Source organism: Durotheca rogersii (genome assembly GCF_024521655.1).
Source record: "Durotheca rogersii strain YMJ 92031201 chromosome Unknown GGS23scaffold_11, whole genome shotgun sequence".
NCBI classification, from domain to species: Eukaryota; Fungi; Ascomycota; class Sordariomycetes; order Xylariales; family Xylariaceae; genus Durotheca; species Durotheca rogersii.
The window spans coordinates 399850-411569 of NW_026251242.1; the positions used below are offsets into that span (position 1 = coordinate 399850).

Below are 11720 nucleotides of genomic sequence, written 5' to 3' on the forward strand. Positions count from 1 at the left end.
CGGTAGTGGCGATAATAAGACCGAATGCGGTGGCAGCAGCGGCGGCAGCTTTCTTCCTCGTCCTCGTGTTTTCGGCTCCAACAAGAAAACGGCATCTGCCTCGTTTCCCACGTAACACAAGGTGCGGAAATGGCGGCTTACCCAGCCCAGAATGCGGTGCGATGGTGTGTGCAATACGAGGCCATATCGCTCCGGTGAGTTAAGCACGTAGTAAGGTGAACTGCAGCTCGACGCGCGAGAGAGGGACACAGAGAGGGAGAGAGATGTGCCGAGGACTTTGACGCGTCGATCCGCCGGAACAGGCTCGACGGCGGCTCCCTCTATGTTGAGTAATGTTAGCTCGGTCATACCCTACTTCTGCCCCAACTGCCTGCCTGCCTGCCTGCCTGCTGCAGGCTTCGCGATGCCGTGTCGCCTTGGGGGAATTTGTCAAAAAACCTCGTCGGCCTATCACCGACGAGAGGGTATATTGATCACCTTTCCGAGCCGGCCAACGATGCGACCTCAACAAACAACCAGACGAACGGGCAAACAAAAGAACGCCACCCTATATACCGCTCTTCCCCAAGCTGCGACGGCCCCAACACTGCAATGCCGTGGTATTATACATAACGCCTGGCCTCTGGCGGAACCCAGACTACGCCCCTTGCCACTTTGACTTACGACATCACTCCTTTTTCATCATGTCCGAGGCCTGCCGTGCATACTGCGTCGCATCTTCCCATGCCTTCTGCGCGTTCACAGCCTGACCCTGAACATCGTAGCTCTGTGCCAACATTGCATCCGCCACGCTCATCCACAGCGTGTTGCCGCTCTTCTTAGCCTGATTCGAAGCCGCCTTCGCGCTCTTGAGCGCCTGGTCGCCCACGATGCTCTGGAACAGCTTGGCCCGCATCAGGTTGAGCGCGATAGACAGCGTCTGCACGTCGCCCAGGAACTGCGCATTGTTCAGGGCCGTCGAGATATGCATCTTGACCGCCGTCATCGGGATGGGCGGGTTGGTCTGCACTGCCGCGAGCACTAGGTTGTACGCCGTGCGGATCTCCAGGTTGGGATGGTCGGCGCAGAGCGGACGGAGCTGTCCCAGTAGGTCTAATGTCAGTCGGTCGTCTCTATAATCGGGATGTTGCATAATCCAGAGCCGGTTGAAAGTCGCCAGCAACGACACCTCGACCTCCGCCATTTTCCGGCTCCTAGGTCTTCCATCTTGGTCCTCGAGGCTAAAGATCTGGTGGTAGAAGATCGAGTTGGCTGTTTCCAAATCGCCAGTCCCTTGGTGGTATACTCCCGCGAGATACGTCGAATACAGTACGACGATGCCCTCCAGCGGAGGCTTCACCATGCTCTCTAGTTGTGCCACGCAATTCTTGACGTCGGCCCATCGTGTATGACTTGCAAAGTAAAGACCTCGGAGGATGTAAAGATAGCAGACAAGCTCCCTCCGCCAGTCTGCCTTCGTAATGGCGTCCTCGAGTGAAGTCGGCAGACCTCGTAGTCTAATGCCAGCTACGAAGAGAATTAGTGATGTGACCGTAACGTGGCGCTATGACGGGTCCCCTTACCCCTTTGCAATTGGAGCAGAGCCTCCTCCCAGAGCTTGAAAATCCTGCTGTCATTACGGGGCGTTTGGCACAGCAGTGCGAGGCCACTATATGTGTATCTGGGTATGCTGTTAGCGAGGAGACGAAGGTTGCCGGCACAGACATCTTACGTTACGGTGAATGCCTCAAGCTTGCTCCAAAATGACATGGCGAGATAGTCGCAGGGGTCGTCGTCCGAGCCAGGCCTCAGCACAGCCGACGTATCGTGACTGATTACGGGTATGTTGCTTTTCCGGATGGGAAGCAGAAGCTCGGTCTCCGAAGAACTCCAGGATTTGTCTTCGATGGAAGCATCGATGCGGTCTTGGAGCTCCTTCAATTTCTGCATGATCGTCTGAGCCGACTTCTGTTGTAGGCTGCAGGCAAAGTCCAGCATGAGCGCGAAGACCTCGAGCTGCGGTATATGGACAGAATCCTCGAGCTGATACTTCATGGCCTGGGCGAGACAGCCCTGTATACGAACTATGGCGTCGTCCTTCATAGTCTTGAGCAGGCTCAGGCCCTCTAGCAAAGAGGCTACGACAAAGACGGCGCGGTCGCCCCTTTGGCTCGCTAGGCTAGCGATGGCTCTGAGATTCTCGAGCGCGTGCATCTCGGCCGGATTGGCCGACTGCAAGTACATCGAGGTTTTGAGAAAGCGAAACGCGTAAACCCAGTGGTAATGTTTCACTCTGCGCTCGCATTAGCAGATGTTGGTGGCATCAAGTCTGGGGAACTGGAAACGCACACTTCGGCATCCCGGATCCGGCCGTCTACGGCGATCATAGCTGCCTTTACCTTCTGCTGCGAGAAGAGCAGCTTAATCTGAAGGAAATGCATGGCATACTTGAGGTCGGTAAACCGATTCTACGTCAATCGTAAGCAGGCAAACTAGTGGACTTGAATGGGACTGGCGGGGGAATCGTGATCATACTCTTTCGCAAAGCGTGATGCCCTTGGTTAGAGCCGTCTCGGCCTGCATCATATTGTTTGTCTCCTCGCACAATATGCTGGCATATCGAAACCGTACTTTGGCTTCTAGGCGCGGGGCCAACTTTGTATTCTCCAAGGCCACCTCGAGACAACTTAAGCCCGTCGCGACAAGCTTTTGGTATTCTTGCAGATTCTGCGGGTCGGCATTTTCCGCTAGCGACTGGGATTCTTTCCGCGCCTTAGCAAAGAACTCCTCGGCCAGACAAATCAGGAGGGAACTGGTATCGGCATGGTGCGGGAGCAGGCCCGGCGTCGGAGCAGGCGACCTAGCCGAGCTAACACTCGGGCTTCTCGTGATCCCTTGAGCAGCCAAGCGAGGGCTCGCGGAAACGCGATTGCCATGTTCCATTCGCATACCCGCACCTATACCAGCATTTCTACCCGCGGGGTGAGGCGCGAGTTGCCCGGCCATCTGGGGAGAGTGGGCTATGACGGGAGAACCCGTGTGCTGCGGCGGCGGAGGAGGCAGTGGATGTTGATTCTTGTACTGGTGTTGCGGTTGGGGCTGCGGCTGAGGCTGCGGCTGCGGCTGCGGCGGAAGTTGGGGTTGGGGTTGGGGTTGGAGTTGCGGCTGCGGTTGCGGTTGCGGCTGCGGCTGCGGCGCGACCGAGGGTGGATGAGCCTGGTAAGAAGGGGACGGCATAGGCGGAGGCATATACTGCCAGTCCATCGGTTGGGCATACTGGTGCCGCTGCGGAGTCTGCTGGAGAGGCTGGTGCAAACCATGCTGCGCCTGCGGCGACGGCTGGAGAGGCGGAGGGTGGGAGTGCGGAGGTGGAGGGTGCGGAGGGTGAGGAGCGCGAGGTCGCTGATCGAAGGAGGGGTCGTAGGATTGGAATTGATAATTTACATTCTGCGGCGGCAGTTGTCGATGCGCATCGTGGGCGTGGGCGTGGGTGTGGGCGTGCGGTTGGTGAGGATACGGGACGGGAGCGAAGGCGGTATTCGGGTACGGCTGCTGGAACTGGGGGTTTCCCCAGGCGTCGTAGCCGTTGTGGACGGCCTGGGGATACTGAGGCTGCTGCTGGCCATTGAAACCGGAGCCGTGGCCATGTGGCATCGAGCCGCGATATGTCATAATTTCATCGCACTGAGCATTCCTATCGATCGACGGACGTGGTCGTAGCAGCGGGCGGGCGGGAGTATCTATTCTCGACTTAAGAGCGGCGGTCGCTGATTCGCGAGGCGGGCATCTACCCAGGAACGACGACTCGTTTGCTATTCCGATCCAGATTAGATGGCTGGAGTTGGTTGGAGTAGATGTCGAGGTATGTTGTAGAGAGGATGGATGGACGACTCGCAGCGCGCGCCGCGATGTCGTTGGTTCCGTCCAACCCTTCTTTTTTTAGCATGTCACGTGCTATGCCGGCTGCGGAAAGCGCGCCGCTCGGGTCGCCAAATCCGCTTGGGCCACCTCAGCTCGAAAGTTATGAAGACATCGTGCAGGTACATCAGGTACCTCTAATCGGCGCTGTCTTTCGTCGTCCTCGTCATCGCCCTCACCCTCGTCATCATTAGGTAAGGAACAGGTGCCGAACACGGATGGCCTACAGGTAGGTACCTACCTAACCTAAGGCACAGATACCACCTCCTAAGGTAGGTAGGTAGGGTAGGTACCATGTACCTCTAGTCAGATGCCGGTGTGTATAGCGTACCTCTGACCCTAGCTAGGCATTAGATACCCAGGTAGGTGCCTCTTCTTGGTGGAAAGCGATCCGTACGGAACCCAACCCGACGGAACGAGCACATTTCACTCCCACGGCCACCTATATCTTGGTTGTGGATGTTTTTTCCCCATGCGGTCGGGTTACTATCAGATTGTTGTGCTACGGTAACAATAGGTGGCGGTTACATGTGTTACATGTGCCACATGTATGAGTAAGTGCGTCTTATGCTCGCCCCCCAACAGGTATATCATAGGTAACTTCCCGTCTATCGCTCAAGTACCTACCTACGATAAGACCGTACGCAGATCATGACAGTCCCGGTTGATATTTGGACATCGCCGTGGACTAGAGAAGCAGGACCACTCGTGGCATTGCGGCTCTGGAAGGGTACCTACGTTCAGCTTAACGTGTGCATGTCTCTCCCAACGTGTGCATGTCTCTCCCAGTAAAATCCTTAGGTACTACCGTACGGGACGAAGCTTGAACCGAGCCACCTTACCCGGGGAGCCCTGGATACCTGAAAGGTACACCTCCTGCCGGCATTGATCGATAGCCTATCCGTAGGTCGGATTGGACGGTATCAGCTACGGCGCACGTCCTCCAGGTAGGTACGTAGTGCTCGGCACAACCCGACCGACCGAGGCAAGTGGGGATCGATGCCGTTACGGGTTCTCGGTGCTACACGATCGGGCGAAGCTATTCCGATTTTAGGGCGTTGCAGCACCCGTACATATCGCATGTCCCATTCCCATAACCTGCACCCATAACCTGTCGAACATAGTGGGTAACATCTCGACACGAATTCTGACCCCCAAGTCTCCTCGGAACTCCCTATCTACATCAAACCAAATTCTCAAAATTGTATACCTACCTACCTAATCTGCCTGTCCTTCCTAGCCCCCAACTGCTAACGTACCTGCTTCAAAGCATTCCCATTCCCGTAGCTGGGCTTGGTCAAGCCGGGTGTTTCCCGAGTTACCGCTTCCTCGTTCGTCGCCGGATAGGGGTGGGTGGGTTATACCTACCTCCCGTTAGTGCCAGCCGCAGCCGCAGCCGAGATGGAGTGGCTTGGCCGAGCCAAGATCAGCTTCACGGCCTCGCCGAACCCGCTCGGCTTGAGGGAGAAGGATGGCAAGCTGACCGACCTGCTCCGGATATGCGAGGCCGCCGTGCCGCCGTGCCAGCTGAACCCCCTGCTCTTCAACGGGCACGCCCAGACGATGTGGACGGCGACCGCGTCGCACGCGCCCCCGCTGCACTACAGGCGACGCATCTTCGAGGCCGACCACGCCGAGTTCAACGGCAGCTTCGCCGTCGACTTTGCCGTGCCCCCTTCCCCCGACTCCGACCGCTCCGGCGGCCAGCCGGCCCCGGCTTCCGACCCCTCCCTGCCGCCAAGGACGACCTACCTCGCCGAGCCAGAGCTCGCAGCCATGGGCTCCGCCGACGGCCGGCCCATGCTTGTCGTCCTGCACGGCCTGTCGGGCGGCTCGCACGAGATCTACCTGCGCTATGCGATCGCGCCCCTCATCGACAGCGGCAAGTGGGAAGCCTGCGTGGTGAACTCGAGGGGTTGTGCCAAGAGCAAGATCACCACGGGCCTGCTCTACAACGCGAGAGCCACCTGGGACGTCAGGCAGGTAGTTAACTGGCTCAGAAAGACGTATCCCAATCGGCCCCTGTTTGGCTTGGGGTTTTCGCTAGGCGCCTGCATACTTACGAACGTAAGCGATCTAGATAGGCCTCTCTTATGTATACGCATGCATATAGAAAAAGGCGGGGGAGTTCAGCAATAGCCATGCTAATTGTCCCCGTAGTATCTCGGCGAGGAGGGTGCTGCTACTCCTCTCAAGGCTGCGGTTGTAGTTGCGAACCCCTGGGCACTCCACATCTCGTCGAAGATGCTCCAGAGCACGTTTATTGGGCACCACGTGTACCAGAGAGTGCTCGGCAGTAAGTCTCTCTCTCTCTCTCTCTCTCTCTTTTTCTTCCCCTCTCTCCTTCATTAAAAATTGTCGTCGTTTCTCAACGTTGCCCGGGCTAAACTTCGGAACCTCAACCTCCAGATGCCATGAGGTCCCTCGCGATGCGACACAAGCAGGAGCTTGACAAGTACACGAACATCGACACGGAGCACCTGAACGGGCTGCGGTTCCTATGGGAGTTCGACCGGGCCTACCAGTGTCCGACGTGGGGTTACCCAACCGAAGAAGCCTATTATCGTGACGCCTCAAGCTCCGACTCGCTGCTGGCTGTGCGGGTGCCTCTGCTCGCCCTCAACGCCACCGATGACCCCATCGCCTGCAACGCTGCCCTGCCCTACGCCGAGGCCGCGACGACCCCTTACGCCGTCCTCTGTACCACCTCTCTCGGCGGCCACCTCGGTTGGTTCGAGGTCGGCGGTGGCCGCTGGCACACGAAGCCCGTAAGTTAGGATCCCAATCCTTACATCATACTGCAGCCACTTAAGAAAAAAGCGGCGGAGGGAACGGAAAGAGGGGCAAGAGTGCGATCATCTGCTAACGTCCTGGCAGGTTTGCAATTTCCTCAATCACATGGCGTTCGAGGTGGACCTCGACAGCATAAATCACGACGCCGACGGGAAGCCGAACTCAGGGAACCCCAAAGTCGGAACCCACTTCGACCCGGTGCGACGCAAGATGCAGGTGAAACTGAACCAGTAGCTGAGTCTTTCAGGCATATAAACATTGGGACCCGTGGCGTGCTTAGAGATGGCATAGAACTTCGCGGATTGGATATTTAGATGCAAAAAGCGACCGGCGTTTCTTCATATAAGCCATAGATAGGCAGGCAGCCAGCCAGACAGATAACATAGACGTCTCAACTTCGACAGAGCGTAGTAGTGAGCGCGGGGATGACCCGCCTTAGGCGCCGCCAGCTGCGCTGTTCAAGCTAAGCTTGATGCGCCAGTTGATGAACTCGTCCGTCAGGATTCTTCCGTGCCCGACCTCCTCGACCTTGAATAGTTCTATCTGCCCCGAGTGTGGCCGTCTCTTGATCCTCCAGACACCTTCGTCGTTGATGGCGGTTCTCAGCCCTAACAATCGAGTTAGCAAAGGGGCAGGGAACAGTAACAAACATGGTCTAAAAACGTCATCTTCTCTTACATTCTAGGAAGCTACTCGCGAAGTTGATGCACGTGTCTGCGTTCCAGCTCCTGACGCCCCGCTTGGCAGCCGTGTCGGGAATCTTGGCCGTCTGAATCTCTTCAAGTTTGGTAAGGATGCCCTGCTGTGACCGGAAGCCAACAATGATCTTTGGCACGCCGAGGAGGAAGGACTGGATCCAGAACTTCATAAGCTTGCGCTCAAAGTTCTGCATGCCGCGGTCGTCGCGGATCTCGGCGCTCGTCTTGAGCTCGACCCAGTTGATTGGCGCCCCTTTCTGCTTAGGTTTGGAGTCCCAGACTAATTTCCGGTCAACGTGGCGAGTTCACGGCGTTGCCGACTGTGGTAAGTACTGGGGGTGGTAGGCTTACTAGCATCGACTTCACCCCCTAGACATAGGAGCGAGCTGCCTATTCCCGTGCGAACTACGGAGCAGTACTGGGCTTTGTTGTTGACGATTTCGTTGTCCCTGTTTTCTATGAGGTCCCTAGAAACTTCTCCCCAAGGACGGGGCAAGCAAGACAGCGTCTCGAACTTGTACCCTATAGTGATGTGAGTAAGCATCCCCCTTCCATACACCGAGACCCTCGACTTTACCCCAATAGGTCATAATGTCAGGAGAGATCTGTCCGCGTCGCTTCTGCTGCTGACGACGCTGCTCTTGTTGCATGACCTGTCCGTATGCGAAATTCTCCTCGATGAATCTAGGCTGGTATGAGATTAGTGTAATATGATGACGATGGTCCGAGATTCTCTAGAAGCATACATGCAATCCTTGGATCCACCATCAGTCAAGACCAGTTCACGAGGACAGTATTTGCATTGCGTACTTGATAAAGAGTAGCATCCATCTCGAAGCTAGGCAAACGCTAGGTTAGATCTGTACATGCCATACATATCAGTGATGTATGCACACCCATCTCTGTCTTCGAACGGGGCCGACATTATCTGTGAGCGTTAGCAAGACGAGTTCCTAGCACTGGCGCCCACCCTACTAGTGCAGACCCTCACCTTGGTCATCATGCCGCGCCAGGTGACAATGTGCGCATCGATCTTCTTCCCCTCTTCCTCCTCGTGGGCCATGATAGTCTTGAGGAGGCTGTCGATATGCTCGTCTACCGAGTTGTCATGCTTGTCGAACTGCTCGAAGCCCTTGGACAAATCGGCCCCGAGCTCCGCGGGATGATACCACTGCAACGAAGAGTCATCTAGGTGGAATTGGCGCTTGCTGTCGTACGAGAAATAAGCTATTTCCTATGAGCAAGCGGGTCAGCTGCCAGGAGCATGCCTATATTTTAGGTATAGTAGACGGTGATAGTAGCCTATGTATCTATTTATATTGACAAAGAGACGTCGGAATTGGCACGGACTCTAGGTAACATGCTAGCTAGCTAGAGGTCTACCGTATACTATACCTACCTTCGGTCGTTTTACAGGCTGGCTTTCGCCTCCAAAGCGGTCGATGGGCTGGATGTCGAAGGTGCTCGCCATCAGCGAACGATAGCGAGATAGGCGGCGCTGTTGCAAGTTAGAAGCCGTGTGTGTAGGGAGGGATGTCTAGGCCTAGACGATGATGTAGGTACAAGATATGAAAGTGTTTCTGCCACGGAGAGTTGGGGGAATGAGGCCTTAATCATATTTGAGAGGGAGAGGGGTATTTAATAACAGAAGCAAGGCACCTAAGGGTGACACCGGTAGAGGCAGGTTAGCAGGGAGGTGGACAAACGTATCAAAGGCGGGTGGGAGAACATCACGCACCGCGTCCACGAAGAGGTACCAGAGGTACCTTAGGTACCTACCTCTACCTACCATGCAATGTCCCTAAGTTATGTAGGTATCTAAGTACCTACATAGGTATCTGCCGGCCCTATTGTATGTCGAGTATGAGCCACAGCAGAATAAGTACATGCTTAGGATATAACTACCTACATCTCCTAATAGCATATGGGCAACCTTCATTAGCCTCAAATAGGTACCTGTCCACCTCCCACTTTGAATGCCCCCATAGTTGCCCTATCCATTGAGGTGGGGTGAGCCGAGAGGGTTGCAGCCGCACTTTGGTCTAATAATATCCCTAAAGTGTACATCGGGTACCTACATGGCTGCTGAATGTATGCACATAAGGGTTGAATGTGTAGTTCAATTTCCACATTCCATTACACCTCTAGGTACTTTTATGGACAACCCAGTCGCCCCCATTTCTCCCTCTCAACTCAACACCATAGCGATGGTATCACCAATATCCTTATAGTCATATATAGTCATACGAACCTCCTCTTTGGAAACCTGCCAGCCTCGACAGTTCTCCGAATGTAGAGGATATATCGCTAGGCCACACAAAAACACCTACTGCAACACCCGCCGAACCTGCGTACCCATCGATGGCCGACCGCCCGCCTCCGCACCTCCGACCTAGCAGCAACAGCAGCAGGGCCACGCGCGCCAACACGGCCGGTGTGCGGCGCAACCTTTTCCAGAGCCAGCTGACGCGCCGCCCGACCCCGACGCCCACTGGCGCGCCCGTCTCCGGCAGCCACGCCCACCCGTCCTCCTCCGCCTCCTCTGCCTCCTCCTCCCATCACCACAACCACCACCGCCGCCATAACAGCGGCACCAACAGCAACCACTCTGCCGCCGATACCCTACGCCTCGGCGACGTTGATGTCCTCTCCGACTCAGACGACATCGTCATCCGCGACCGCAACGGCGACTTCCAGGTCGGCGACCCCCCAACCCCCCCCCTCGACGACCCGGATGAGGCCGCCGCGCTAGACGACGCCCAGGAGAACGCACGTATGCAAAACCATCCCCCGCTCGGTCCTCGGCTATAGCTTTTATTTTTCTTTCTTTAGTTCGAGTCCTACGATGCATGCTAAAGGAGCTACTAACGGACTGGCCCATTCATCTTATAGGCGAGAGGCAGAAGCTGGCCGAGGCCGTCAAGCACCACCAGATCAACCACAACCGTGCACCGGCCCAACCCGAAGGTAGGATCGCACGCGTAAAGATATGAATTCTTGCTAACTCGAGAAGAAGAGGTTCTCGAGGCCCTCCGAGCCAGCATGAGAGCAAAAGTAGCCGCGCTAGCCGAAGATAACTGGATGTACGAGCCCGAAGAGGAGCAATTACGAGCACAATGAAGAAAAACAGAGGCACGGGTGAAAAAAGATGGCCATGAATGGCTGTGATGTTGGACATTTTAATCACCCGAGAGGTTTGGCCCTTCATTGCTATGCCGCGTCCGAGGCCGGTCCTAATCTAATCCCTCTGCTGCCGGCATCGACGTGGGAGCCTTGACGGCCGGTCTTTTGGCACCACCACCCGATGATGCGCCCCCACCAAAGAAGCCGCTCATCATGTCCATTAAAGGATTGCTTTGTCGAGGTCTCTGGATCCCGAAGTACATCTCGGCGATCATCTCCAGAGGCTCTTGCCACGCCTCCACCTCCCCGAGAAGAGTCCCGTACTTGGTGAATAGCTGCTTGTGCACATCTCCACCGCCCCTCTGGACGGCGAGCAGGAGGAGGCCCAGGAAATTCAGTAGAGGTATGCTAGGGTAGACTCGGATGTCGGCGGTGCTGCTGCTGACATCTTGTATGCCGAGCTGTCCTTGGTTATCCTGGTTCAGGGCGCTCGTAAATGTTCGGTAACACGTATTCGCTGCTCGGACATTGCCAGTGAGAAGGTACGGTAGGACCGCTCGACCGGCGTATAATGCGGCGGTGTGCGCTTCGTCCTGCTTAAACCACTCGTATTCCAAGCGAGCGAGCACTTCGGCCGAGTCCTTGGTGCCCAATATGAGGTGCTTTTCCGCGTCGTACGGCTCGTGCTCTTCTGCGTACAGAGAGCCTACAACATGATGGAGTTCGGGGTCGCCCGCGGGGTATTCGCCATACTTAGAGGACCACCTATGTAGACATGGGTTAGTCCATGTTAGTTTCGGAGGGGGGTCCAGCACAACACAAGAACCCGAAGAGGACAGGGCACCGCACGATATCATCTCCCCTATGTACTTCCTGCGCGTGGGCTCTTCGCTGTCGAACAAGCGCAGACAGGTTAGTAGCTTGTTCTTCGACGCGGGATCTGGCTTCAGCTCGGCCTGCTTGTATGTGTCGACTAGTAGCACGCATAGATCCCCGCCGCTGCCGCCCTGGCCTGCCTTCAGTAGCGACTGGGCGACGTTGTAGAGGATATCGATGGCGGCCTCCCAGTTGGACGCCTTGGTGTACCGCGCCGCCACCACGCGGGTCTGCTGCTGAGCCTCGTAGAACTGTCCCTCGCCAATCCGCGCCTGTAGGCGGGATATGATCTTCTCGATCTTGTCGCCCTTGCCGCTCATCACGTTTGTTCGT

General features: G+C 56.1%; 5 protein-coding genes across 5 annotated transcripts; 2 read left to right on the plus strand and 3 right to left on the minus strand.

Annotated features, from left to right (window-relative positions):
- Positions 1–540: 540 nt before the first annotated feature.
- Positions 541–3742, minus strand: GGS23DRAFT_66409 (cohesin loading factor-domain-containing protein). The gene is made up of 5 exons (XM_051521181.1): positions 2515–3742; positions 2329–2447; positions 1712–2272; positions 1563–1660; positions 541–1506 (listed from the first exon to the last, which is right to left on the minus strand). Exons 1-5 carry the CDS (start codon positions 3649–3651, stop codon positions 668–670), a joined length of 2754 nt encoding a protein of 917 aa, XP_051371491.1. The 5' UTR covers positions 3652–3742; the 3' UTR covers positions 541–667.
- Positions 3743–5298: 1556 nt separating this feature from the next.
- GGS23DRAFT_605340 (AB-hydrolase YheT) lies at positions 5299–6924 on the plus strand (the record flags this gene model as incomplete). The annotated part of the gene is made up of 4 exons (XM_051519745.1): positions 5299–5964; positions 6058–6193; positions 6307–6665; positions 6775–6924. The coding sequence occupies 4 exons, from the start codon at positions 5299–5301 to the stop codon at positions 6922–6924; spliced, it is 1311 nt and encodes a 436-aa protein (XP_051371492.1).
- Positions 6700–9274, minus strand: GGS23DRAFT_66452 (RAI1-domain-containing protein). The gene is made up of 9 exons (XM_051521182.1): positions 8788–9274; positions 8380–8622; positions 8285–8316; positions 8199–8226; positions 8135–8142; positions 7966–8072; positions 7740–7910; positions 7369–7668; positions 6700–7298 (listed from the first exon to the last, which is right to left on the minus strand). The coding sequence occupies exons 1-9, from the start codon at positions 8857–8859 to the stop codon at positions 7126–7128; spliced, it is 1134 nt and encodes a 377-aa protein (XP_051371493.1). The 5' UTR covers positions 8860–9274; the 3' UTR covers positions 6700–7125.
- A 255-nt stretch (positions 9275–9529) lies between these two features.
- GGS23DRAFT_66631 (uncharacterized protein) lies at positions 9530–10707 on the plus strand. Its single transcript, XM_051521184.1, has 3 exons — positions 9530–10161; positions 10281–10355; positions 10405–10707. Exons 1-3 carry the CDS (start codon positions 9750–9752, stop codon positions 10506–10508), a joined length of 591 nt encoding a protein of 196 aa, XP_051371494.1. The 5' UTR covers positions 9530–9749; the 3' UTR covers positions 10509–10707.
- GGS23DRAFT_609836 (DUF410-domain-containing protein) lies at positions 10264–11707 on the minus strand (the record flags this gene model as incomplete). Its single annotated transcript, XM_051520297.1, has 2 exons — positions 10264–11276; positions 11361–11707. The coding sequence occupies 2 exons, from the start codon at positions 11705–11707 to the stop codon at positions 10622–10624; spliced, it is 1002 nt and encodes a 333-aa protein (XP_051371495.1). The 3' UTR covers positions 10264–10621.
- Between the last annotated feature and the right edge of the window lie 13 nt (positions 11708–11720).

Bases quoted from the DNA above. Each gene is read 5' to 3' on its own strand.
- GGS23DRAFT_66409 (XM_051521181.1), bottom strand. From the start codon at position 3,651: ATGACATATCGCGGCTCGATGCCACATGGCCACGGCTCCGGTTTCAAT. The intron at 2,273-2,328 runs GTGCGTTTCCAG...ATGCGAGCGCAG, and splicing joins CGGATCCGGGATGCCGAAGT to AGTGAAACATTACCACTGGG. The intron at 1,661-1,711 runs GTAAGATGTCTG...CAGCATACCCAG, and splicing joins CTTGAGGCATTCACCGTAAC to ATACACATATAGTGGCCTCG.
- GGS23DRAFT_66452 (XM_051521182.1), bottom strand. From the start codon at position 8,859: ATGGCGAGCACCTTCGACATCCAGCCCATCGACCGCTTTGGAGGCGAA. The intron at 8,623-8,787 runs GTAGGTATAGTA...GCTTGCTCATAG, and splicing joins AGCCTGTAAAACGACCGAAG to GAAATAGCTTATTTCTCGTA. The intron at 7,911-7,965 runs GTAAAGTCGAGG...ACATCACTATAG, and splicing joins TGACATTATGACCTATTGGG to GGTACAAGTTCGAGACGCTG.
- GGS23DRAFT_66631 (XM_051521184.1), top strand. From the start codon at position 9,750: ATGGCCGACCGCCCGCCTCCGCACCTCCGACCTAGCAGCAACAGCAGC. The intron at 10,162-10,280 runs GTATGCAAAACC...TTCATCTTATAG, and splicing joins CGACGCCCAGGAGAACGCAC to GCGAGAGGCAGAAGCTGGCC. The intron at 10,356-10,404 runs GTAGGATCGCAC...CTCGAGAAGAAG, and splicing joins TGCACCGGCCCAACCCGAAG to AGGTTCTCGAGGCCCTCCGA.